Source organism: Penicillium macrosclerotiorum (assembly GCF_028827735.1).
Source record: "Penicillium macrosclerotiorum strain IBT 26536 chromosome Unknown utg000003l_segment0_segment0, whole genome shotgun sequence".
In the NCBI taxonomy this organism is placed as follows: domain Eukaryota; kingdom Fungi; phylum Ascomycota; class Eurotiomycetes; order Eurotiales; family Aspergillaceae; genus Penicillium; species Penicillium macrosclerotiorum.
In genome coordinates this window covers 1,745,701-1,771,524 of record NW_026643083.1, presented here as the reverse complement: position 1 = coordinate 1,771,524, position 25,824 = coordinate 1,745,701, and the positions used below count along the sequence as shown (strand labels likewise).

The window sequence follows — 25,824 nt, the reverse complement described above, 5'->3', positions numbered from 1 at the left end:
ATGGACCTAGACAGCGTAATCAATTCCAGACGGGTGTTACATTAATCATTCTATTGACCTCACTTTGTATGTGACCACTCTTCATAATGTCGCTTCGGGAAATTGCTACTTTTTTTCCCGATTTTCTTCCAGACCTGCCCCAAGCCGACAGTCGTCTCCCCTTCCCCCAAGACCAAGACCATTAGGGTAAAAGAGGACTGGGGCACGAGACCCCGGCCCCCAACGTCCCAGCTTGGTCGTCAGTCCTGGCGGAAGATGAACCTAGGGGAGCCGAACGAGGCCATGGCTCTCGTGTTCCCGGCTGATAGGACGAGTCGTGAGGGGAGACCGACCAATAAAGACGAGGAGTCCCGGAAGAAAATCAACAAAAGCCTCGCTAGCGTGGAATAAACTTAAAAAAACAAGCAAGATCCAATTTCTGTCTCTTGCATCTCACACATCTACTGCCATCTGACGGAGAACGGAGAACATGGCGACGATGATATATCTCAGAATCCTCCAAGGGAGGAGACGATGGGAGGATGGCCTACCCCGTTCAGACCAAAATCCGGGGAAGGGGGTCCCCACTTTCTCTTTCTCTCTTGTCTCCGGGATGACTAGTTCTCTGTTCTGATAATATATCCGTAAAAGAAGACAGCGACCGAAGAATGTTTACGGGGTAAACAACATCGGTCAACTAGTAGTCACATACCTCAAACTTACTATACTATACGGAGCACACTAAGATAAAAGGGGAGCGGGAACGATTCCCCCTCGGGGACGCTGGCCGTCATCCTTCGGGGGGCCAGGGTAAGCAAATGATCTCATCATTATTTCCCAGGTCTCAGGGATGACGATGTCTTCTTCATTTTGCTTTTCCATTTTCTATTGGTCTTCTGTTGGTCTTCTGTTGGTTGTTGGTTTTCCATTACCTTTTTGATTACCCCCGGTCGGGTCAAGTCCAGTCTAGGGTCCCGGGGGGGGGACGGGGGGAAGAAGGAAAAGGAACCCATTACAGGAGTTTGGTCGTCGCATAGCCTATCTAATTTACCCTCCGCCCTTCTTGGGGCCCATTCATTAAAAGTCAACAATCGATAGTTTCACTCCCGGCTGGGAACGAGTGGACACAGTGGAAGGCGTCGGGGGAGTCGGAGCCAGGACGGGCGTGCGGGGTATCGTCTGGAAAATGGGCGAAAACGCGCGCCCACGGTTCGGGGAATTATGGTTATCGGGTCTCGCTATCTCGCTATCTCGCTATCTCGCTCTCTGGAGTCAACCCGTTGGACTCCGCTCCAGAAGTGATTCATCTCCTCTGTAATCTATCCCATGGGACCGTGGGTAAGTCGTTAAATAGAGTATCTTTGATTACGGATTACGGGCTACGGATTACCGGTCTCTTGGTCAAGACTCCACGACGTCGATAAAGGGCCCGGAGTCTACTTCCAGCATTCTCACTCAGACGATCCTGATAGGAGCGGGTCGGATCAGACTGAACGTCAAACCGAATCCTTGTTCCCTTCCCTCCTTCCCCTCCTCCCGTATTGGAGTATCAGATTGATTTAGGATCCAGTCCGATGTGATTCGCAACTGGGAACTCATATCAGGGTGGCCCTATCCGGGGTCACGCAAAAGAAGGTTCACTATCAGTCACACCCAAGGTCCAATCCCCAATCTCCTGGGACTGAGAGAGGTTGGCAAAGCGGGACACATCCCAACTCGTGCGGTCATCGACGATCATCATATGGGGGGCAAGTATGCAGCAACATGAGGAGAGTTTCTAAAAGGGCCGGATGGGGTTGATAACAGATGTATTCCGAGTCTACGAGTTTCCCAGGCTCACAGGCGCATGGTCTGGTCCAGTCCGAGTTCAAGAAGCAAAAAAAAAAAGTGCCCTTTTCTCCCGCGTGCAGGATACCTATCAAACTATCCAACCGGAAGTAGGCACCACAGGCCCGGCATCTCACTGCGCGGCCTCTGCTGGGCAGAATCACCGGGCGAGGCAGGGCATCGACGCATATCGGCCATGGTCTGCGTCTGGCTGCTACCAACATGCATGGAGCGCTATTGATCGGCGTCGGCCAAACTGAGAAAGAGAGAGAGTGGGAGTCGATCCATGAGAGTAGAATAGAATTTACTGTAACAGACAGCTGTCCCCACGTCCCTGCCGTTCTTCTCGTAGAGGCTGGAAGACAACGCCGACGGCCGATCAGCCCTGATCATCGCGAATTCTCCAGTCGAGAAAGTAAAGCCCTGTCCTTCCCCGCGAGGCCCCGGCAGTCGCTTTCCGTCAGAGCAGCTCATCGCGTGATGGCCGTGAAACCACCGTGGACCAGCACGATGAATCACATCCGTCCCCCATTCCCCCACCCCTTCATTTTTTCCCCCCCTTAGCTTCGGACCGCATCCATCGTGTAAACACCGGCCGCCACACGTCATGAGCAATGCTCGGGGCATAGGCCAAAATGCCTCGATCGGCTGCTGCAAGGACAAACCTTGCAGGCCACCTCACAGGAGGCGGTCAGCCCCCGAGGGAGGGGGCCAGGGCTTGGGAGCGGCTGGCCCTTCACCGCTGGATTCGAGACGGACGGATTGACCAGTTACCAAAGGGCGTCCGGTATCTGGTAGAGTGGAAGGAAGTGCAGCCCGTGTCGGGGCTGAGCGAGTAGAGGATCGGGACACACACACACACACACACACACACACACACACACACGTCTTCCGAGTGGAGAGAGAGCAAGCGGAAAGGGGGATTGGAACAGAAACTTAGTCGTGCGGGCGACAGAACTCTCTGTCGGGAGTCGTAGTTGGGAACACACTCCACACCCACCGTTGTGGTTGGGCAGAGTTTCGGTTTCTCATTTTTGGGATGAAGGTGTGGTACGTGTCATGATGGGATTTTGGAGTCGCCGTTGTGAATAGTTCGGGCGAACGTTGGACTATCAATTGAACGTGGCGGGAGTACGGAGAGGAACGCTGTATAGTAGAGCTAGGTCTATGAACATTGATTGGGAGGATCTAGTCACGATGGAGCAGCCTGACCCCCCCTCGGGAATATATTTCCTACGTGTCTATGAAATACTATACAGGGAAGGTAGGTCTCGAACTATATGTGCTGGGTTGTCGAGGCCGTCGGATATAGTGTATTCATTATGAGAGAGATATATATTCCTGGTGGTCAGATCTGATTCAAAATGTTCCAGGACGTCATCGGCAATCCTTCGCCGGGCGGGAATCCGACGAAGGATGGTATAGTTCGTGCCTGTCAAGAGAGGCAAAGAAGATGACAGGAGCTCCGTAGAAGATCATCAAAAATCCTAGGCCCCCCATCAATCTTTAACAGGGTCTCCGTATAGGTACCTCTCCACCGTCCTCGATGTTAGCACGTTGGCACGTTGGTCGTTCACGATCCTCTGTAGAGTGGGGTGTTAAGTTACAATATCAATGGATTACAGAGGACAAGGCCTCCTCTCGAGTCGACCCCGCTGCCGGCTCCAATGGACCGGATCAACATTTCAATATTATCATTCACATTTCCCATCGTCCCAGGTAAAGTGCAAAGTAAGATGCCGGCTGCCCCTGATAGCCCCCCCCGATCGGCGCTCCGTGTGGCCGCCCCCCCGCACTGGGTTTCCATTATGCCATTTTGGGATGCGACGCCTGGTGTCTCAGGATTCCGCGCGCCAAAGAAAATGCGTGGGCCGATGACTCTCGCCTTTCAACGTTAATGCCGCAGTTCGTGTAACAGACCGGGGGGAGGGCAGGGGAAGCGCCGATGTACGTGAAGTGTGGGGAAAGTGATATGAATATGCTGGACGCCCTCCCATCAGATATTTGATGTTTTGATGTGATGGGGAAATTGCTGTCTGCTGGACAACCAAGCTCGCAGGGACCATGTAGAGGAACGGAGGATAGAGTGACGAATCGGCAGACCCCTTACCCACTGCATCGAGGACGGGCGCGTAGGGGAGCGCTGCAGCTCCTGTTGTAGCACCACCAGCACCACCAGCACCAGGGGGGAGCAAGAGGAGCTAGTCCAGGATGGGATCTGACTGGGGCCAATTCATTCCGCCGATCGCATTTGTCCCATGGCGGGTCCCGTTGGTGTGCAGGAGCAGCAGGTGCAGGCACTTTCCGTCCACTGGCCTTTGCCCCCTTGACCATAGTGGGGAGGGGGGGAGGATTTGCAGGGCACACCTCGAGCGTCCAAGGTACCAAGGTACCACGGGGGAGGGAGGGCGAGCACGCAAGTACCGGCCCTGCAGGCTGCATAATCATCATAAAACACAGCGGCAAAGAAACTCCGGGGCCTGCAGTAGGGAGGTGCATGGGAGGGGGGGGGAGGAAGGGCAATGATTCCAATCAGAGAGTATCACGCCATGGTCGAACCATCGCGTCATGCACGCTGGAAATAGTGTCTCAGTGGCGGGCGGTGATTGGCGGTGGGTTGATGCAAGTGGATGGTTGCCCCAGAGTCCCGCTGCACAATCCACCGTGTTCGGCCTAGCGCGCCACCTTGATCCGTCTGCGCCCGTGACTTGTTCTGGCTTTTTGGGCGTTTGGGCTGGGCTTTTGGGAGGGAGTGTTTTGGGTCGGGTCTCTGGAGTACTCGGCACTCTCCAGTCCATGTCCTCCCCAAGTCCCAGGTACGATGAACGGCAGATCCCATCTGTTCCACTTGCCAGCAACGACGTCCTTACCCTTTTACCTATTACCTATCATCCTATCCGTAGCGCTTTGAAGTTTTGTAATTTATCCCAACTCCTTCGGGGGAGAACTCCCCACTTGTCAATGGGAGGAAACAGTCATGCGGACAGGGCATGCCGATCCATATATGAGTTGCTCAAACTTCAGACAGTCCGGAACGGGGGCACGGAGGACGGGAGAACTGAGTCCGGCGCCTGTTGACTGTCGCAGAGTACTCTGTTGGGATTCAGCGTGTGTCGTTTCATAGGTTCAGAGTCACTGCCGGTACTTCGGTACTGCGGTACCTGGTACCCATGGACCTATGTACCCGGGTACAAGAGGACCCTCGACGAACGATCTTCAGTCCAGCCGAGATCCTGAGAGATGGGGGAAAAAAAGCTATCGTACTTGCGAGAGACAGCCGGATCGTAGCACTTGGAAAGAGTCGACTCTGGCGTGACCGCAATGCGTTCGACCTCGGATGGTCCTCATTGCCGGGAAGGCTGGCGTGCTCCAAACAGTGACGCCGTCCGAGGTCATGGAATGTCTGGAAGGTTCATGAAGACGCGGATTGCGTGGCGTATCCGTAATCTACGAAAGTTACCGGACCCGGTATTGTGACGTTGGTGAGGGTTCTGTTTCCGTCTGCCTGGGCCGCCTGTTTCCGTTGACGACGGCCAATCCGACGGATGAAGCCCCAGCTTATCGTTCCCATACCATTGCGTATCCGTATGGATCCTGTTCTGGACGGGCCGGCACTGGGTATTGGTACGGTCACTGGGGTCACGGTGGTCGCTGTGGACACAGCCCATCCCCCATACTTTTGGCCTGTCCGGCCATGCCAGTGACTGACTCTCCGCGGCGGAAGCCAATGAGCCCACGGAGCCAACTACGCCCACGCCCCATGATTGGCGCCCCACCCATGACTCTGAGTCCATAACGTGCTTCCTGCTCTCCCCTGCTCCTCCTGTCTGCTCCTGTTATCGACCACTCGACCACCACCTTCTCTCCTCTTCTCTCCTCATACTTCTTCCCTTCGTTCCTCCCCTTCCCGTACTTCCCTTCCTTCTCTTCACTTCTCCGTCGCCTTCCTATCACCCTCAACTCCGACTCCTCTCTCTCTCTCCTTGCTACTCCTCTCACTCCCGACCTCCCTTCTCCTCGGGTTCCCGGCACTCTTCCTCGTCACTACATTCGCGACCGATCGCGGACGACCAACCACTCCCCTCGAGAGTTGCCATCCCGTCCCCTCCCAAGACCCGACACTCATCTTTGCTATCGTCTGGTCGCTGGTTTCTTCGACTTGGCACAACAGAACCTCGTCGAATCCGTTTCTGCTCGTTGACTCATACCGTCAAGCGGTGCCCTCTCCGGACCCACCCGTGACCTCGAGCTACTGGGAAACCACCACGTCACCCCCCTTCGTCCCGTCAATACTTAACGAAGGACTCGACTCCCCTTTCCAGTTGCGTACTTTTAAATACGTGCCTGGTGAGCATTACTGAGCGATTGGAGAGCTTCGATCGCGTGGGAATCTGGCATTGAGTACCCTCTGACGCTTCCGCCCCCTGGAACTGCAAAGGTGCTCTCTCTTTCCCCAGGATCCCATCAACTCTCCTCCCATCTCCCCTTCGTCGACTGTGATCATCTCATTGTGGTTACTGGCGGCTGCCTTCGACTCGATCCGATTCATCTCGACTCGGTTCCTTCGACTTCATCTCGCTTCACTATCAATCGGTGTACTCATGACTCATTAATCTCAACGCTTCTCTTCCTGAGTCACGGCCGATCCCCACCTTGAACCCGGTGTTCACAGGCTTCTCTTTACGTCTCTTCTTTGCGATACTTTTGTCCTTTTTTCGTCACGATCTTACGCAGCGCTTAAACCTGAAACTCCATTTTCGATTCGTCCTTTCATCAGGCCGCTTCTCAACAACTACTATCCTCTGATCATTCTTTCCACATTCTTTATCACCTTCCTTCGTCGTCTTATCCTTTTTTTTTTTTCAAGGCCCCTGCCACATTCACAAACGAAAAAAAAGACACCAAATGAGCACATAACGGTCTTTACACCTTTTCCTTGACGTCCATACCACCCTTCCCTCGGGTTATCTTGACAGCCGCGCCGACGCGCCTCTCATCTCTTTTCCTTGTCCATCATCTTATTGTTGTTCCGGTATATTTTTATGGACCTCGGAGCCGATCAGAAATCTGTCGCTGCTTGACCTGATTTCCATCTCGCTCTTATCCTCGTTTTCGCTTCGGTGGTCCCTTGTCGTTGGGATTACTGGCCTGATTGATTCTTTTCTTCCTTTCTTGACTATTAATCACACCCCCATTAGCCTGGTTGCTGTTTGGCACGCTACTCTCCGTGCTGTGTTTTGAGCGGTTCATAGATTGTTGTTCTCCTGCTGGTTGAACCTCCTCACATCACCTCATTCTTCTCTTTGCATTTCTGCTTCCCCCTCTTATCATCTTTGGTTCCCGAATCATCACTTCATTTCACACATGATGTCTGCCATGGAGTGCCTCAAGAACAACTTCGTCAAGGGCCGTCTCCTGGACGGTCGATTCCGAACCGTGGCTCCGCTCAATCACGGGTCCTTCGGAATGGTCTTTCTCGCAACAGACACAACGACCGGCCAGGATGTTGCCATCAAGTGCCTTACCAAGGCAACCTCAAATGACACGTCCGGCATCTTCCCCATCGACGACCGTTTTGAGGAACTGGAATGCCACCAACGCTTCCGCTACCATCCCAACTTGGTGAACTTGATTCACTCCTTCGAGACGGAGGCTCACATGTACCTCGTCTTGGAGTACTGCGCCAATGGGGATCTCTACGAAGCCATTCGGTTGAACCGTGGTCCTCTGGAGACCGAGCATGTGCGGGACTTCATGCTCCAGTTGCTCGACGCCGTCGAGTTCATGCACGCCAACGGCCTCTACCACCGTGACATCAAGCCGGAGAACATCTTCTTGACCCACGATGGCTCCATGAAGCTTGGTGACTTTGGTCTTGCCACCAAAGAGACTTGGTGTCACGAGGGCTGCGTCGGGAGCGACCGCTACATGGCTCCCGAACAATATGAACCGATGGCCACGGGCTACTCCCCTGCCCAGGCTGATGTCTGGTCTGTGGGTATTTGTCTGTTAAACATTTTGTTTGCTCGCAACCCTTTCGTTACACCCACGGAGTCCGACGTGCTCTTCTCGGACTACGTGCGAGACCGTCAGTCTTTGTTTGACATCTTCCCCAATATGTCTCAGGACACCTTTGAGATCCTGACTCACGCCTTGGCCATTGACCCCACCAAGCGGTCGCTGGCTGAGGTCCGCCAATGCATTCTTCGAGCGGTTTCCTTCACCACTGATGACGAGTCTCTGGATGAGTTCTGCACCGAGGACCGTGAGATTGTCACTGCCAGTGCCAACCGTGAACCCCTCCGCACTCCCTCCATCCAGAGTCCACACATCAACCAAGGCGATTCCTTCCCCTGGGCCAAGGCGTTGCAATCCAGCCCGCCACAGGCTATCCGACAGTTGTCTGCCATCCCCGATAATGAGAGCTACACCGAAGATCTATTTCCTCCCTCGGAGGCTGCTGGTTCTTCGTGGTTCTCAGTCCACCCAGACACTCCGTCGATGGCTTCGGTCTTGGACTCGGCCATGGGCGAGTCCTTCCGCTCGCTCAACCTGCTTCGCAAGCGCGAAAGCCCCTTCCTGCCTCGATCCGACCCGGTCCCAATCACTGGGTCTCTTCCCAGCCATGCTACTAAGCCCTTGCCATCTCTCTCCATGGTATTTGGTAAGAATGCGAACGATCAGATCTCCAAGAGCTGGAGTGATCTTTGGGACGAGGAGGAATCGGAGAATGAAGAATCTGCACTCCAGCAACGCCGTGAACAGAACGCTCGTAGCTGGAGCCAGGAAAGCCACGATGCCCGCTCCTCGGATACTCTGGCGGGATTGCGCGAGCCGGCCTCCGCTTCCCCACTCAAGAACATCCACGCATCGGATGTCGAACCTACCGCACCTCGTGCCATCCATGCCACTCCTCTCGACGTCGACAGTGACACTGGAACTTCCAATAGCACACCTCGTCCCGTTCGTCAATCTTCACCACCCAAGAAACCATCCAACGTCGACAAATGGGCCGAGCTGGGTGACAAGCGTCGCAACTTCAAGAGTCGTGAGCTCTTTGGTCCCCAACGCGCCGCCAACACTTGGCGACGGGACTGGGGGCTGGGCTCCTCCGGGTTCGACCAAGCACCCCGGGCTAAACGTGAGTCACCTCAGCTCGACCGTCGTCGCCGGATGTTCATGGAGAAGGATTGGCGTCGCGAAGATGTGACCAAGTCCTCTCCCATCAAGATTCCCTCATATGATGGCAGTGTCGATGAAGACCTCGATCTGGTGGGCGGATGGCATGACCTTCATCTGTAGCAATATTTCACCATTGCCTTTACCATGCCATTCAATTCACACACCCTCTCGGCTTTCCACTTTGCCTTTTTTCCTCCGTCGTTCCACACGTCCTCATTGCGCCGTTGAATTTCAGTTGGGAAAAAAGTTCAAAAAATTACCAACGATAAAGTAATTTGTTTTCTACTCTTCTTTTACCTTGGTCTTGTTTGTTTCTTTTCAGCTTGGAGTGTTTGCTGGTGCCTCATTTGCCTCGCTCTTCCAACCTTACCCTGCTCTGCCTGCCCACAGCCGCTTATCCTTTTCGCTTTCACCTTTTTTTTTTCAACACATTCTGTACTATATGGAGCTGTGGGCGATGGGCAGTGTCAGCACCAGAGCACCGGCAGAGGCACCGAGCACCAAAAAGACTAGAACGGCGGGGGAATTGTTTATGGAGGAAATTTTTCCATATTTTTATGCATACGGACTGAAAACGACCTGGGGGAAGAAACGCATCAAAAGCGGGGGGAAATTGGGAATTGGATTGCGTGATACTGGTGGCATTGGTCATTGCGAGGCGGAGGCGCCGACTGCGATATTCTGGATAACGCGGCCGTTTTTCCTGACAAGTGTACTGAACCCTGATATTATGTGTACTGTAACTAGCTTTCGTGGGACAGTCGAAAGGAAAACTGAGAACCATCCGTGAAGAATTTTTTTCCTCCGTTTATTGTAGACAATACGTTCATTACAACATTCTATGTATTTGGTAACTTCGTAGTCAAGTGTAGTAGGCACCTTGGAGTCACCTCGACGCTCTAGTGGTGAAGCTTTTCGTGCCGCTCTTACAAAGTAAGAATGCTTATGCAGCATGAGATGCAGGTTCAAAGGCTGCCCAATGTTCTGTACCTGACGGCCATGTCCTCACCTCTTTTTCTCCTTCAACCCATACCATCCTGCTGGCACAATACACAGCGATTCTCCCGTCCCTAGCCTCTCATATCCAGCCACATTGCAACCTAAACCCTAACCGATATGGCAAAACCGGGCTGCCGATGACCCAGGGAGGCTAGGCGTGGATGCACCGAGCCTTTAGCGGGCACAGTGGGGCTGGAGGAGCGGTGGGCAGCCCGTGCAGGGAGGGAAGATGCAGCACCGTCAAGGGTTACATGAGCCTCCATGCAAGATGACAGCTATATACACTGTCGCGTGCAACGCTTCCAAGGCAAAAAAAAGAAAGCGTCAACAAAGCCCTCGACTGATCTTACAAATAATAGCGTGGTTTCAACGAAGGGACAGGAATCGGCTCTTTGGCATGTTCCCCAGGGTCAATTGGCGGTGAAGAGGGCGGTGACCCCAGCTGTCACGCCCGTTGGGGATGCCACTGGTCCACTTCTCACCGGGCCAAGCTTCACATTTCGGCTCTTTCTCGACCTTTCGCACTGTTCACCCGTCGATAAAAAGCCCCGCTATTACGTCGACCTCATAACCTAAGCTCCTTTACGATCGCACCCTGGTCCATTCCTGCCCTTCCCTCTCTCCCTGACTCTGTGACCCTGCCACCTGTGGGACCGAGCCCGTTCACGACACATAACAGATAACACAGCTTGGTCGTGTTTACCGCTCATAACGACGATGTTCCATCCATAATTGCCAGTGGGATTGGAGTATCTTTTACTCAGCAAGGTCCTTCTCAATCCAGACCTCTGTGGTCTCCAACGCCCTCCTAGTCTGTGGCGAGGTCGTGTCTTAGGATATCCTCGTGGCTGGGTGAAATCGCCCAGAAGAAGCCGAAAGGATGGCCGTAGGTTGGTCATGGCCAGGCTCGATCCGAAATATTTCGATCTTCCTCGCACTGGCGGGCAGTGTGCTCGAGAACGGCGCCGCGCAGAACATTACACAACCCGCCGACACGGCGACTTCCGGGCAGACCACATGCCCAGTCAAAAGCGCGGGGGAGATTCAAGCGGCCATCTTTCAGTACCCGGTGTGTTTGGAAACGCACAGGGTCCAGGGCCAAGAGATTCCGGTGGTTTCGACGCAACATCATCTTCCTGTGGAAAATGATACGGCCCCCATTGATTCAGATTCTGTGACTGCTCCGGAGGGAACTGCAGACGCGTCGAGTGCGCAGAATGCGGACTTTGATCAGGATACAGACTCGTTACTGGATAGCTCCAGCTTTCTCTCATTTGAAGATTGGAAGAAGCAGAACCTCGCCAAGGTGGGCCAATCGGCTGAAAACGTGGGAGGCAGTAGACGCTCCGGGGCGGCCGGCAAAGAGGGCCGCCGACAGCCAGGGATCAACAATGCCTTGGACTCCTTGGGCGACGACGCGGAAATTGAGCTGGACTTTGGTGGATTTGGTGCTGAGACCCCGGAGGCGAGTCCTACAGCCTGGGGTACGCCTATTCCTTCGCAGTATGCTGACCAGATGGACGGGGCTGCGAACGGGGATGCGCGGACTCAGAGTGTGCCTCAGCCTGACGTCTCACGCCGCAAAGACGCCGGCACGACTTGCAAGGAACGTTTCAACTATGCTTCTTTTGACTGTGCGGCGACAGTGCTCAAGACGAATCCTGAGTGCAAAGGCTCATCGTCTGTCCTGGTGGAGAACAAGGATAGCTACATGTTGAACGAGTGTCGTGCCCAGAATAAGTTCCTGATTCTAGAACTCTGTGACGATATTCTGGTCGACACGGTCGTTTTGGCCAACTACGAATTTTTCAGTTCCATCTTCCATACATTCCGGGTGAGTGTATCGGATCGTTACCCGGCAAAGCCGGATCAATGGAAGGAACTGGGTGTGTATGAAGCACGGAATACCCGGGAGGTCCAAGCATTCGCGGTCGAGAATTCACTTATCTGGGCCCGGTACTTACGTATCGAGTTTCTGACACACTATGGCCATGAATTCTACTGTCCGGTCAGCCTGATCCGTGTCCATGGCACTACCATGCTGGAGGAGTACAAGCATGATGAGAGTGTTAGTCGTAACGAGCACGAAGCCATTGAGACGGTTGAGACTGCTGAGATTCCTGATTTGGAGACCGAGCAGATCGAGCCTCCGGTCCCGGAATCTATTCCAGAAAGCAAAGACTCTACCTTCGTGGAAGGAATGTGTCCAAACCCGCTAAGCGAGGTCATATCACTTCTTAAAGGTGACTTACCGCAAGCGTTGGTTGAGACCTGTGACATTCATGAAATTCTGTCGGTGGAAGACATGCTAGAGAAAGCCGCTTCGACAGGTCAAACCAGCCAGTTGTCGAATGCGAACCCAACCATTACCACTGGAGGTGCTGATCCTGCCACTCATGCTGGCTCCCCAGTTCCACCTAAAGCTCCTAAACCCGCGGATGATATTCGAAGGCCAGGTGATTCGTCCAAGATGGTGGTGGCAACCTCTGACGCCTCAGCCCCGGCCACAGAGTCTGCCCAGCAGAACTCTACCATTGAAACCCCCGGAAAATCTACGACCAATTCCAGAGAGGAGCCAAACAGTGCTCCTCCTGTCCCTCCCCCCGAGTCTGTTAGACCGACCTCCACCCAACCTCCCGCCTCCAATCCGACTACCCAAGAATCCTTCTTCAAGTCCGTCCACAAGCGGCTACAGATGCTGGAGTCCAACTCCACGCTCTCTCTTCTCTACATTGAGGAGCAGTCCCGCATCCTTCGTGATGCGTTTAACAAAGTTGAGAAACGCCAGCTTGCCAAGACCTCCACGTTCCTCGAGAATTTGAATATTACTGTGCTCAGTGAGCTTAAAGAGTTCCGCGAACAGTACGACCTTGTGTGGAAGTCAGTCGCTTTCGAATTTGAGCACCAGCGCATGCGGTATCATCAGGAAGTCCACTCTCTGAGCGGTCAATTGGGTGTGCTCGCCGACGAATTGGTCTTCCAGAAGCGTGTCACTGTGATTCAGAGTGTCATGGTCCTCTGCTGCTTTGCTTTGGTGCTCTTCTCTCGTGGCTCCGTGGGCAACTACATGGAATTCCCACGGGTTCAGCGGATGGTCGCTCGCTCCTACAGCCTACGGTCATCATCCCCCGTTTTCGTGTCCCCGTCAGCCAGTCCTGGGTCCACACGGCCAGCTTCTTCATATCGCGAGACTTCTGGGCACCGGCGGAACCTTTCGGATAGCTCATCTCAGGATAGCCCCCAAAGTCCGACGGTGGCTTATATTCCGCCGACTCCGACGTCAGATGCTTCGCAGGAGATGCAGGAACAAGGTGACAAGCCCGAGGAGCCTCGGTCACCGGACTCGATGTCCGTGCCTACGCTTGAGACACCCCAGTTTCGATCTCAAAGTACTCCGCCTGTGTTGCCGGGTCATACGATGGACCTCGAGCTGGAGCGGGAAGGGAATGACACTATCATTGCCCCCGTGGATCCTCCGATGCCGTCCTATGACGAACCCCCGCGGACGTCATGAGTAGCGCTATACTTGAAGTTTCAAAAAGGGCATGGGATTCGACATTGGCTGGTCCCAAAATTATCTCACATACCTACTCTCACCACCTGCTCTCTAGCGACGCTTCTGCATTTTGCATTCATCTTACGGTCGGAATTTATAACTCTATTGGCGTTGCCTGGGCATTGTACTCGCTTTCGATCTGGAGAGTGTACGTTTTCTACGACTGACTTACGACATGATTCCCACTGTTGTTTTAATTTTTGATCTTCTCTATCTTTGTTATTCAGTACAATTGAATTACTGTACAAGTGCCCGCTCGGTCCCCAGTCTCATTTCTCCTGAACCTAAATCCTTTGTATTTCATAATGTATCGCCCGTGCTCTCCATATCTCTAGTAAGACAAAAACAAACAGAGATCTCGCAAACATGATCTGGCATACAAAACCTGGAATGTCGATGCCAAATGCGTCATTTGTGGTGCGATATGGTGGTTGCCCGGTCAACAATCAAACCCGCATTTTTCCTTCGCCACCTGCACCAACAACACGTTTTTTCCTCTTATCCGATCAACCGTTCGAGTCACCATCTGCTTTTTCGTCCGAATTCACCTTGACATAAACAACCCTCTCAGACCTGACGTCTTTGCTGTCCCTGCCCTTCCTCTGCATCCCGTTTGGCTTTCGCATACACACATCTTCCTACAATGGACGCCTCGACAACACAAGCACAGCCCCTCGCGGACCGCCCGACCAACACACACCTCGCCAACGCAAACACCGGCGATAAGTCGGACCTGAAGGCCGCGGACCTCTCCTCCATGGAGCATCATCGCCAAATTCTGCAGGGCAAGCTTGAGAGCGGCGAAAAGTGAGTGTCTCTCGCTCCGTCGCCGAGACCGTGACAAGCTGCTAACCAAACCCTAGACAACCCTCTGCCTACGTCTCACCCTCAGACGACATCATGAGCCCGTGTACCAAGAAACTGAGTGACATCAAGGGCAAGCGCTTCAAGAAGTATGTTTCTCTCCTGCCCCTACCAAATCTGGAATCTGGATCTGGAATAATGTTCCTAACTTCCCCTTCTGCAGTGCTGGCAAGCCTCAATCGCTGTTCGCCAAGCTCGGAAAGAAGAGCTACGAGCAATCGACATCTGCATCGCAAGCTCCGGTGGCTGAGTAGCCGGTGGATATTGCGTGACCTGTTTTTGTTTTTCTCCGTTGCGAATCCGCTGTCTTGGGTGTTGGTGTTATCCTCCATCCGCCCTGCGACGGGGTCCTTGATACAAGAACCACACTGGCTATTCCACAGTACATAGCACCGGCGCTGGACGTTTTTGCTAGACTCTAGATGGTCGGTGGGTTTTGGATGCCGGTGTTCAGGAGCGGCCGAGTTGCTTCGCACTGTGGCGCATGGGGGCTCGTGGTTGTACTTTTGCTTTTCATTTTTTCCTTTGTGATGACCCGCAATGCCTTCTTCTCTTTATAACACTGGACTTTTTACTTTGTTTTTTTCTTGTCTCCTGGTCCGTGTTGATTTTTATGTGACTTCTACCATGGGAGAGGGCTTTGGTTAGGGCTTATGGACTCTTTGGGGGTGGGGGGAGAGGGGGGTTTTTGGGGTTCTGGTAATGGTAACCTCTGTATACCGGGGGATTATAGAAGAAATTGGATGACCAATGCCAAATGTACCTGTAGAGACCTTCTCGGTTATCGGGTTTACTTGATAGTTTCGTCTAGTAGTCGATTGATTCGGACACTTCGCCGAGGTTCAATGCGTACATCCCCCACGAAACACAACAGAGCCTGCAAGCCAATTCCCTTGCAGCCAATAATAACCGGGAATGTATTGATTTCTAAGCTGTAGAGAGTTCTCGATGGCCTGATCAGTCGGTCGTTTTAGGTGTTTTTGGGCGTAGCTGCCCTTTACCGGGGATGTTCTGGCCAGAGAGTTGCTAAACCGGGCGCTGGGCCGAGGCAAAAGGCTGCGGCGCTCGGCTTCTCCACAATCGCGGTGGCTTCTCCGCAATTCTCAATGGCCGGACTTATATTCAGCTTTCTCCAGCTCGAGACCCTTTCCCTCTCCCGCCACTGATTTCCCCTGAATCACTGCACAACATGTCTGCTTCTACTCGCATCCCCCCGATCGCTCAGCCCTTCGTCAGCGACCGGGCCAAGAAGACCCTTGATCTGGTACGACTTCTCTGACCTCACCCCTCGGGCTCCGGCTACGAGTGGGCAGATGTTGGATCCCTAGGCCGCATACTTGCCCCCCCTCCCCCCCTGGTCCCACCTTGCTGCCCATCTATCGTGTCATGTACAAGAAAGACTAATAGATTCTGATGCGGTGCTGTTTAGGTCGAGGAATTTGTTGAGAAAGACTGCGTCCCCGCCGACGCCGTATTCTCCGCCCAGCTCGGCGAGGGCGAAAAGCGATGGCAGACGACCCCGGCCGTGATGGAGAGCTTGAAGGTGAAGGCTAAGAAGCTGGGTCTGTGGAACATGTTCTTGCCCAAGAACCACTTCAACCAAGGTGCTGGGTTTAGCAATGTGGAGTATGGTCTGATGGCGGAGTTGCTGGGCAAGAGCAAGATTGCCTCAGAGGTGAGTTGTTGCCATGATCTAGATTCCCGATGCCCGAGGGCAGATGGGCATATGTGAAGTGAATGCCATTCTGATGCGAGTGTGATTTTCCTTCTTTTCTAGGCGACGAACAACGCTGCTCCAGATACGGGCAACATGGAGGTCCTGGCGAAGTATGGTAATGAGGCACAGAAGCGGGAATGGTTGACGCCGTTGCTGGATGGCAAGATCCGGTCTGCGTTCCTAATGACCGAGCCCGACGTGGCGTCTAGCGATGCAACCAACATCGAGTTGAATATCCGCCGCGAGGGCAATGAATATGTGCTGAATGGCTCGGTATGTCTCTGAATGATGCTCGCTCTCCTCCCCATCCCCGCAGAGCCTAGCTCGCTCAATCTATCAAAAAAAGGCTTGGGTATTAACGAGTTACCCCTGCAATTAGAAATGGTGGTCTTCTGGTGCCGGCGACCCTCGCTGCAAGATCTACCTGGTTATGGGCAAGTCGGACCCGAACAACCGCGACACCTACCGCCAGCAGTCCGTCGTGCTGGTGCCTGCTGGCTTGCCAGGAATCACCGTGCACCGCATGCTGCACGTCTATGGCTACGACGACGCCCCCCACGGCCACGGCCACATCACCTTCACCAATGTGCGCGTGCCCATCTCCAATATTGTCCTCGGCGAAGGTCGCGGCTTCGAGATCATCCAGGGCCGCCTGGGCCCCGGCCGTATCCACCATGCGATGCGCACGATCGGTGCGGCCGAGAAGGCGCTCGAGTGGATGATCGCGCGCGTCAACGACGAGAAGAAGCAGACCTTCGGCAAGCCGTTGTCCGCGCACGGCGTCATCCTTGAATGGATCGCCAAGTCACGCATCGAGGTCGACGCCGCCCGCCTGATCGTCCTCAACGCCGCCATCAAGATCGACCAGGGCGACGCCAAGTCCGCTCTTAAGGAGATCGCCCAGGCCAAGGTGCTCGTGCCGCAGACCGCGCTGACCATCATCGACCGCGCCGTTCAGGCCTACGGCGCTGCTGGCGTTTGCCAAGATACCCCGCTGGCGTACCTGTGGGCGGGCATCCGCACCCTGCGCATCGCAGACGGCCCCGACGAGGTGCATCTGCAGCAGCTGGGCCGCCGGGAGAATCGCGCCCGCAAGGACGCCATCTCGGCGAAGCTGAAGTGGCAGCAGGAGGAGTCGGATCGGTTGCTTATTGCGTCGGGGTTCAAGGCTAAGAGCCACCTGTAGAATGGGAATCGAGGATGTGGCTTAGCTGTTATACCTATATATACTATATGAAGGTCTGTCGACGGGAATGATCAAGCACTGTCACGTTTACTGCAATTAAGAATGAGATACCATGATCTACATCCACTTCCTTTCTCTATGGCGGCAAATCGTATGAGCGAAGTCTACATGTAGAAGGAATTGGATATAGGTAATTGTATATAGAAGTCAATGTATTTTCATTCCATGCTACTGAAAGCACCCCCGAAACGCCTGCAAATGTCTATCGAACCCGAATCAATGGGGGTATGCACAGAGGTATTCCATATCATCCATCCTCATAAGTCCCTCCTATTTCCAGATCCACACCGGGACAAAGAGTCAAGGGATTTAAAGCGTGATCACATAGCAAAGGCAAAAACAACAAAACCAAATAATCACTTTTAGTAGAAATCTTCGACATCCTCGCCGTTGTTGCGCTTAGCCTTTTCCCGGCGCTTGTTGCCCTTGAAATGCTTCTTGGAACCCGCGCTTCGCACCTCAGAAACGTCAACGCCGCGCTCCAGGGCGATCATCATGCGCTCCTTGCGGCCGGTCAAATTCTTCCGCATCTGCTCACCCTGCTGGGTATATTTGTGGTTGAACGGCATGTTCAAACGTCCGGCCGAGGGGCCAGTGGCAGTGCCAAAGAAGCCGCTGTCGATGTTGCGAGACCGCTGACCAGGCTCGGCAGCGTCGTTGTTGGGGCCGAATGACGCAACCTCGGAGTCTTCTTCAGCATCCAAGTCCACAATGCTTTTGGCCAGCTGGGCCTGGCGCCTTGCGGGCAGGTGGGCAATGTCGTAGAGGTCCTTGTTGAACTCCTGCGGGTCAATAGGCTCCTGACCCTCGGGCACTGGTGGCGGGTGGCAGAAGAGAAGCTTGCCGTTCACGTAGTCCTTCAGGACGTACCGAGCAGCACGAGACTCGTCAGGTTGACCCAGGCCTTGAGTCGAGAAACCACGGGCACGGGCGTAGGCCCGGAGGAGTTCACTAGCAGTGGTAATGCCCGTGCCGCCCTCCTCAATGGGACGAATCTTGATCTTCACACCGTAGACGTTCTCAATGAAATGACGGGGAATACGCTTGGCAACGAGGCCGGCGGGACCCGTGAACTCTCGCTGCTGGTCGATCGGGAGCACACCGTTGACAACCAGGTCGGCCTTGGTGGTGGCAAAGTTGGGGAACACCAGACCAGGGCAATCACAGAGCATGATCTCAGGCGAGAGATAGAGGGTCTGGAAGTGCTTGGTCTTACCGGGGGTGGCAGAGACGGACACCTTCTTTGCGCCCAGGAGGGCGTTGATAGTGCTCGACTTACCCACGTTGGGGTAACCGACCAGACCGATAGTCGTCTTCTGTTTCGGCTTCTCCTCTGAGTCTTGGGCCTGAGGGAGAGTCTCGGGCGAGTTGGCCAGGAAAAGCTCTTCCAGCTCCTCCACATCGAGAATGTGCGGGCCTAGCGATTGATCTGGGTCGACAATCTTGGAGAGGCTGTCTTCCTTGTTCTCGGATGACTCCACCTCATCCTCGCTCTTGTCCTCGACATTCATCTTCTTTGTTGATGTGACGAGGTCCTCATCATCGCTCTCGCCCTGTGACTCCTTCAGCATTTCAGCCTCCATCTTTTCCTTGGCCAGATGGGCGGAGAAGAAACGGAAGTTGATATTGTGCTTCTCAAAGTACTCAGCCCAGGCCTCTCTCTGCTGGAGAGTCAACATGTCGGCCTTGTTGACCAACAGAAGGTTCTTCTTGAGTGGGCTAATCTCCTTCACATAGTTTTCCAAGTCCTCCGAGCGAAACTGGAGCGGGTTGCGAGCGTCAACAATCTGAACCACAAGATCCGACCGTTCGATGACACGCCACAGCTGGCGCCAAACTTCCAGGTTGCGTTCAAATGGAGTCATCAACAAGTCGTGGTTTTCCTGCAGTTCCGCCAACCCACGTCGCCAATCCAACAGGCTCTCGCGCTCCATCATCTCGAGTTGTTGCGGCGTAGTATTCGAGTCCCACTTGGGTCGTCGCGGTACGGTCAACCGACCTTTGTTCTTCTGATGCTTCTTGACAGCCGTTTTTTCCTCGGACGCGGACAGAAGGTAAGGGTTCTTCTGGTCGGAATGGATGATCTTAACGTTGTTCATTTTTTCGGCAGTGAAGTCGGTTCCTGCAAGCTCGGCAGTGCTTAGGAACTCGTCAAGCGCAGCCTGTTCAGTGATAGAGCGCATCTTCACCCATGATGCTTCTTGGGCCTCATTTGTAATGTAGGTTTCACCATTCATGCCCTTTCGCGCAATGGCATTGTTGTGCGAGGCTTTCTTCTGGTTCGAGGCTTTGCCCTTGCCGAAGCGGTCATTCATGAGGCTGTTGCCCAGCCCCACGGCGTTCTTGGATTTAGCCAACACCATTTTGAATCCGTGTGTTGGGTGCGATGGTGTTTTTGGTGTTGTAGAGGGAGAATCCAACCCCGCCTGAAAAAGGGAAATCTTTTGGATTATTCAGACGGATAAGATAGCGCTGACTCAGCGGGTTCGAAGTGTGAAAATCTCAAATTTTGACCTATTCAACCATTTGGGGTTTAATTGATCTCTTATTCTCATGCTATTGGTTTATCTGACGCTCGCACATATATTTTATTCCGGTTTACTCGTTTAAATCGGGCTCTTTCAGGCGCCACATTTTGAGGACCCGAGGGGCTCAGGCATCGATAAGCCCCACGTGACCCTATCTATCCCACTTTTTTCGCTTTTTTTTGAAGCGCGACACTCAAGTCAATCATCGCACGCCAAAATGCCTCCTCGCCAGTGGATGTGAGTTATGCTGAAGACAACCCTGGCCCCAGGCGATAAATTTACTGACTTTTCCCCGTTATAGCGACAAGAAAAACGCGAGCACTTTCCAGCTCTTTCACCGCTCTCAGCATGATCCATTAATTCACGACCCCCAAGCGGACGATCGAGTCCTTCACCAAGTCTCTGGTCCTGCTCCTGTGCCTTCTGGTGCATCAACGACCTCGCAAAAACCGTCCCGAAACCTCTCTCAACTTCAGAATGAATTTGACAGTGAGCGCATTCGCCAGAACGAGGGCGAGGCAGCCAACTACGGCGTTTACTATGACGATTCTCAATATGATTACATGCAGCATCTGCGCGAACTTGGTACGGGCAGTGGAGACTCATACTTCGTGGAGGCGAAGGCTCCCAAGGGAAAGACCAAGGCTAAGGGCATGAAACTCGAAGATGCCCTACGTCAGGTCTCCTTGGACGACTCGCAAAGTGCCCACGGTAGCCAGAGTCTTTACGGTTCGGAGTATGGCGATATGCGCTCGACCGTGTCCTCATATGTTCGGAAGCCGACCTACCAGGATCAGCAGAATGTTCCCGATGCAATTGCTGGATTCCAACCCGACATGGACCCCCGTTTGCGCGAGGCTCTTGAAGCTCTGGAAGACGAAGCATTCGTCGATGACGACGACGATGATATATTTGGTGAGCTGACGAAGGGCGGAGAGGAACTGGATCAGGGCGACTGGGAAGATACGCTCTTCGATCATGATGAGGATGACGATGGATGGGAATCGGATGCTACAGAGAAGGCTCCTGTTCAGACACATACCACAGAAGCTCAGCGATACACAAATGCTGAGGCCGCGTCTGAGCAAAGTGTCACCAATGACTTGGCCCCTGGTGAAATGCCTGAGCATGATATTCCCGCTCCAGATATGCAACCAGCGGATCAAGGATGGATGCACGAATTCGCCAAGTTCAAGAAGGACGCCAAAGCTGGCAAGACGGCCGGTCCTGCTGCGCCAACAATTGCGCCATCCGAACAACGTACTCTTGCGTCTACTGTCTTTACTGCTGGTGGTACCCCTATTCGTCGGAAGAAGCGCAAGGGTGCTTTGACCAATCCCTCGGCATATTCAATGACTTCTTCCTCGTTGGCGCGTACCGATGGCCACCGGCTGTTGGACGATCGCTTCGAACGGGTTGAGGCTCTGTACTCTCTCGATGAGGAAGATGAATATGACGATAGCATGTCCATGGTCAGCGGTATGACCGGTGCTACAGGTATGACAGGCATGTCCACCGCTTCGTCTCAGGCACCCAGCTTGGTTGATGGCAACGGCGCGGCTGTTTCTCGCAGCGATTTCCACAATGTCATGGATGACTTCCTTGCCAGCTGGGATGACAACACTAGCGCCCAGGCCAAACGCAAGGGAGCCAAGAACAAGCGTGGCAAGAACGGCAACGAGGCTATCGGCATTCGTATGCTGGACGAAGTGCGCTCAGGTCTCGGGCCGGCTCGCTTTTCGGGCGCCTCTGGCAAAGTCCCCGGGAGAGCCTAGATGTATACACATGATATACATGATACGACATTGAATGGAAATTCCCCCCAGTCATGGTACGGCGTTTGGATTTGATTTTTCCCCCAATTTTTCTAGATGTTCTTTTTTGCATATCTGCAAGGGTGATATGATAGCTAGATCAAAAGTGATATTACTACTTGATACCTCACTCTATTCTGAGTTTTCAAGAATACCGTGCAATATTTCCCAAGATTTAATTCTCAGGTAATTTAAATCATCCAACTGGCTTTCTTGCCCCTCGTCGTAGAGTATCGCCAGGATGCTCTCCTTCTGTGCTGCCTGTACGTCCCGAACGGCGTTATCACCAAGAAAAACGATGTCACTTCGCTTAATTCCATACTTGTCCAATATCACTTGGAAAATGCCGTCTACCTTTGATTTTCCAATCTCATTTGTTGTCACCAAAATATCGACATAGGGCTGTAAGCCTAGTTTCTGAATAGTCCATTCCTGAGCATCGGCAGGGCCTTCAGTCACGACAATCACTTTCTTATTGAGCTGCTGAAGCTTATCCAAAATATCGAGAATACCAGCTTTGAGATTGAGGTTGCGTTCCAACGAAGACTTATAAATATCTAGGAAATTGTCGATCTGAATATCGGAGTCAATTCCGTGGGTCTGGAGAAGATGGCTAATGCGGTCACGGCGATATTCTGTCGAGGTTTTTCCATCTGTAAAAGCATTTGCAGTAGATTTCTGTAGAATTCCTTGATACGAGGCCTCCAAGACATCGATATCAATCGCATACTGGTCGTGAATGGCCTCGAAAACCGTGAGCGAGGCCTGACCAGTTGCTTTGCGGAAATCATGAAGCGTGTCGTCCAGGTCGAACCCGAACCACTTTTTGGATGCAAGCTCTGAGCGTATATCGGGAGCTAAATTATCCATGGCGATTCAATAAACTCCTTATGCTTCAGTTTCTTTTCATGAAACCGGCGAAGTTTTCGACCGGCAGAATAGTATACTGTAAAATAGAGCGTGTATTGCGTGCTCCAAATACTTTTGATCCATAAATGCAGGCATATGCACGTGATTTCGAGGTCTATGCTCTAATGCACTCTGCCACACTTGTCTCTTCATGCTGCTTCTGTAATTGCAGGCCTATTTGGATAGACTATGGTCTCTTGGCTCGATAACATGTTGGAAACTTTTGATACAATTGTTATAGAAGGGGTCGATGTGAAGACATGGAGGACAAGATGTAGTATTCTAGAAGTACAGGCGAGAGGATATCTCATGGTGTGTTTGCGTCTATATATACAATTTAAATTACATAGAGAGGATTACAGCGCACCGCCAACTTTCTCGACTATCCACATAGCGAGTCGCACATTCCAGCCGACACGTCTCTCTGTGCGCATCAAGTCTTCCCTGGAAACTGGACTAGAGTCCTTCTGAAGCCACTCAGTCTCCTCACCAAGCCTGAACTTCAGGTCTTGGTCATTTGTCACTACCAAAGCGCCAACCTCGAGGTCGAGACTGTAGCTCCGCTTGGTATAATTACTGCTACCAACGAAGGTGAGGCTAGGGTGCTCTTCACGTGGTAGGGCGATCCAGAGACCCTTAGCATGGTATGTCCACCCATCTGGAGTGCCAACTGTACCACGGCGCCATTCTTTCAGCTGAATGAAGTTTGTGGCCTGCGCAGCAGCGACGCGGTCGAGGAAGCGAGCCGAGAGATGTGTGTATGCAGCGGGCAGCATACCAGACACGCCTGGAGAGCCGTAGAAACCGTTGGCCCAAGGCGAAGCAGTCAAAACGGTGCCTTGAGTGGTGGAGGCTTTTTCGGAGGTGGTAGAAGTACTTGAGATGAGGAGGGAGGAGAGGACGGGATGGATATTGAAGTATCCGGCGGTAAAAAGCCAACGGGCTCCTGTAAATGCAGGCGACTCAGACAACATACGCAAGATGCTTGTGACAGCCGGAAATTCGGTAGATGTGTCGGGTTTCAGGAGCGGAGTGAATTGTGCAACAGGGTAGACGAAGGTTTGGCTTGATGACGACGGGAGAGCGGGTTTATTGTCGGATGCTTGTATGAGGGGGCTGAGAAAGTTTGATGCGTAAGATATGAAATCCTGAGGAGCATCCAAGGGCGAAGGAGCACCGTTGGAAGTCGGCCAGTCTAGAAGGTAGCCGGCATGGTTGTGAGGGTCTGGCAAGACCTGGAAGCTCAGGCTGCAAATCGCATGGTGAATGCGAGCATAATAATCCGTCAAGGCCTTAGAATCGAAGACATGGTACCGGTCTAGTCGGTTGGTGAAGTAGTCCTGGGAGAGATTTGCTCTGCGCAATTGATTAGCATGGTGTTTATCGTCTCCAAATATGCTGAAAGGGACTCCATACCCCGAAATGATGATTTCATCATCGATCCCATACAGCTTCATATGCTGCAAACCCCATCCTTCGTTGATACGACGAGGGATCCATTTTTTCTCAACCCTGTCAAGTTGGGGGTATGGAACATTCGAATCTCAACTCGCTCCGGACCGTATTCCGACACCAATGAACATAGTAGCGAGGCGCTAGAAGGATTTGGGGTCTCTCGGGTACCGCGTAGGGCATCGGTGAGGATCGACACTTTCAAGTCCGCATTGTCACGCAAGGCCGAAGATATAGTCTCGATGAGCTCATATTCGGATTTGCCGATATAAAGGGTCGAGAGGTAAACGCGGCGTTTGGCACTTCGGATTTTGTTCTGCGCAATCGCAAGTTAAATTTGACCTAGGAGTATGCAGAAGAAACAATGACTCATCTCAGAGAAAGATACCTTCAATGTAGAGTAGAAATTGGCCGGGGAATCCAAAATCGTAATCCGAGAGGCCGGGATCTCAAATCGGGGTGCGATGCGATCCAGCTCGATTGTGATGCTTCCGAGAGGTGACGGCGCGGAAGAAGGGGCGCTGGCACCAGCATGGGCCGAGAACTTGCGGCCGCATAGTTTGCGAGGGGCCGAAGGACGACGAGCTGCGCAGCGAAGCGCCTGGCCTCCAATGCGACCGAACATTGCTGGGTTGCGCGGGCAGGAGGATTTCTGAATCGGGAAATCTAGCCCTCCAAAGGATATGTGCAAACACTGCAAACACACGGACTTCGACCTCGCCCGGATCGCTCCTCTTGCTGGACTCTGACCTCAACCTCCTCAATTGCACCGCAAAGATGTCGACTATTCTGCGGACACTGCGCAATCTGCGCCGAATTGGCGTCAAGGTAGGTGGCTTGTCGATTCTCACCCGTGATAACCGGGGTTGCTAACGCGCTTGTGTAGGACTTTGGCCACCAGATGCAGGTATGACTTTCGCCGCAGATACACGAATACCAATCGATGAAACCCCCAGAAAACTGACAAGGACTCTTTTCCCTTCTGATTGGAATAGAACATCGGTAAGTCCTCCTGATCAGAGCTTCAGAAAGAGTTTGAAACTAACAGTGCGACGCCAGGTGATACCAAGGCTGGAACTCTTGTCGGAGTCGATCGCTTCGGAAACAAGTTTTATGAGAACATGGAGGAGGAGCTGCCTCGTAAGGCCTATCATGCGGAATTTTTGGCGCCAAAGGATACAGAATGCTAACCGGGGTTGTCTTCGTCGACAGTCCGCACACGCTGGGTCGACTACAAGGTTAACTGGCCCGAGTACCAGCCCGACCAGATTGAGCCTGGCTGGTAGGTTTTTTTTTGTCTTTTCAATTTGGGGGCGCGCTGCCATGCTGGGTAACAACATAAGCTAAACGTTTGACTTAGGCACGCCTGGATCTCCTACATGGTTGATTCTCCCCCGCACGCCGACAAGATCCTGCAGACTGGCGTCCGTACCTGGGAGCTGCCTGAGCATCGTCCCAACCCTACGCTCAGCCGTGCTGCCTTCAAGACGTACTCGACGTATGTGCGCTTAGAAAGCAATACCCAGGCCCTCAAATAGCAAGTTGAGCTTGACTAACGTTCTCGATGTAGCACCCGTCCCAAGTACTCCGCCTGGACCCCCGTTGCTGCGCCGCGGTAGACGAGTTGGTTCAACAAATAGAAAAATGAATCCAACTATCGAATTTGATCTACCCGTTTCGTCCGTTTACTTTGTTTTTCTGGACCCACAAGGTGCCCTAGTCGGGTGTCTTTGGGAGATGTATATAAAGTT

At 53.0% G+C, this 25,824-nt stretch overlaps 11 protein-coding genes across 11 annotated transcripts; 8 read left to right on the top strand and 3 right to left on the bottom strand.

Moving 5' to 3' along the window:
- N7462_003536 (uncharacterized protein) lies at positions 1-390 on the top strand (the record flags this gene model as incomplete). The annotated part of the gene is made up of 2 exons (XM_057075262.1): positions 1-15; positions 133-390. 2 exons carry the CDS (start codon positions 1-3, stop codon positions 388-390), a joined length of 273 nt encoding a protein of 90 aa, XP_056934767.1.
- A 2,051-nt stretch (positions 391-2,441) lies between these two features.
- N7462_003535 (uncharacterized protein) lies at positions 2,442-2,645 on the top strand (the record flags this gene model as incomplete). Its single annotated transcript, XM_057075261.1, has 1 exon — positions 2,442-2,645. The coding sequence occupies one exon, from the start codon at positions 2,442-2,444 to the stop codon at positions 2,643-2,645; it is 204 nt and encodes a 67-aa protein (XP_056934766.1).
- A 4,525-nt stretch (positions 2,646-7,170) lies between these two features.
- Positions 7,171-9,108, top strand: N7462_003534 (putative serine/threonine protein kinase; the record flags this gene model as incomplete). Its single annotated transcript, XM_057075260.1, has 1 exon — positions 7,171-9,108. The coding sequence occupies one exon, from the start codon at positions 7,171-7,173 to the stop codon at positions 9,106-9,108; it is 1,938 nt and encodes a 645-aa protein (XP_056934765.1).
- Positions 9,109-10,867: 1,759 nt separating this feature from the next.
- Positions 10,868-13,501, top strand: N7462_003533 (Sad1/UNC domain protein; the record flags this gene model as incomplete). Its single annotated transcript, XM_057075259.1, has 1 exon — positions 10,868-13,501. One exon carries the CDS (start codon positions 10,868-10,870, stop codon positions 13,499-13,501), a length of 2,634 nt encoding a protein of 877 aa, XP_056934764.1.
- A 685-nt stretch (positions 13,502-14,186) lies between these two features.
- Positions 14,187-14,661, top strand: N7462_003532 (Spo12 family protein; the record flags this gene model as incomplete). Its single annotated transcript, XM_057075258.1, has 3 exons — positions 14,187-14,350; positions 14,407-14,496; positions 14,571-14,661. The coding sequence occupies 3 exons, from the start codon at positions 14,187-14,189 to the stop codon at positions 14,659-14,661; spliced, it is 345 nt and encodes a 114-aa protein (XP_056934763.1).
- Positions 14,662-15,596: 935 nt separating this feature from the next.
- On the top strand, positions 15,597-17,310 carry N7462_003531 (uncharacterized protein; the record flags this gene model as incomplete). Its single annotated transcript, XM_057075257.1, has 4 exons — positions 15,597-15,671; positions 15,837-16,082; positions 16,185-16,397; positions 16,504-17,310. 4 exons carry the CDS (start codon positions 15,597-15,599, stop codon positions 17,308-17,310), a joined length of 1,341 nt encoding a protein of 446 aa, XP_056934762.1.
- A 422-nt stretch (positions 17,311-17,732) lies between these two features.
- Positions 17,733-19,733, bottom strand: N7462_003530 (ribosome biogenesis GTPase LSG1; the record flags this gene model as incomplete). The annotated part of the gene is made up of 1 exon (XM_057075256.1): positions 17,733-19,733. One exon carries the CDS (start codon positions 19,731-19,733, stop codon positions 17,733-17,735), a length of 2,001 nt encoding a protein of 666 aa, XP_056934761.1.
- Positions 19,734-20,115: 382 nt separating this feature from the next.
- On the top strand, positions 20,116-21,673 carry N7462_003529 (ribosome biogenesis protein LTV1; the record flags this gene model as incomplete). The annotated part of the gene is made up of 2 exons (XM_057075255.1): positions 20,116-20,135; positions 20,200-21,673. The coding sequence occupies 2 exons, from the start codon at positions 20,116-20,118 to the stop codon at positions 21,671-21,673; spliced, it is 1,494 nt and encodes a 497-aa protein (XP_056934760.1).
- Positions 21,674-21,844: 171 nt separating this feature from the next.
- Positions 21,845-22,582, bottom strand: N7462_003528 (HAD family hydrolase; the record flags this gene model as incomplete). Its single annotated transcript, XM_057075254.1, has 1 exon — positions 21,845-22,582. One exon carries the CDS (start codon positions 22,580-22,582, stop codon positions 21,845-21,847), a length of 738 nt encoding a protein of 245 aa, XP_056934759.1.
- A 395-nt stretch (positions 22,583-22,977) lies between these two features.
- N7462_003527 (CDP-diacylglycerol--glycerol-3-phosphate 3-phosphatidyltransferase) lies at positions 22,978-24,698 on the bottom strand (the record flags this gene model as incomplete). The annotated part of the gene is made up of 4 exons (XM_057075253.1): positions 22,978-23,977; positions 24,038-24,133; positions 24,193-24,389; positions 24,462-24,698. 4 exons carry the CDS (start codon positions 24,696-24,698, stop codon positions 22,978-22,980), a joined length of 1,530 nt encoding a protein of 509 aa, XP_056934758.1.
- A 152-nt stretch (positions 24,699-24,850) lies between these two features.
- Positions 24,851-25,692, top strand: N7462_003526 (complex I NDUFA12 subunit family protein; the record flags this gene model as incomplete). The annotated part of the gene is made up of 7 exons (XM_057075252.1): positions 24,851-24,901; positions 24,960-24,980; positions 25,069-25,075; positions 25,133-25,213; positions 25,286-25,355; positions 25,434-25,571; positions 25,644-25,692. 7 exons carry the CDS (start codon positions 24,851-24,853, stop codon positions 25,690-25,692), a joined length of 417 nt encoding a protein of 138 aa, XP_056934757.1.
- Positions 25,693-25,824: the final 132 nt, after the last annotated feature.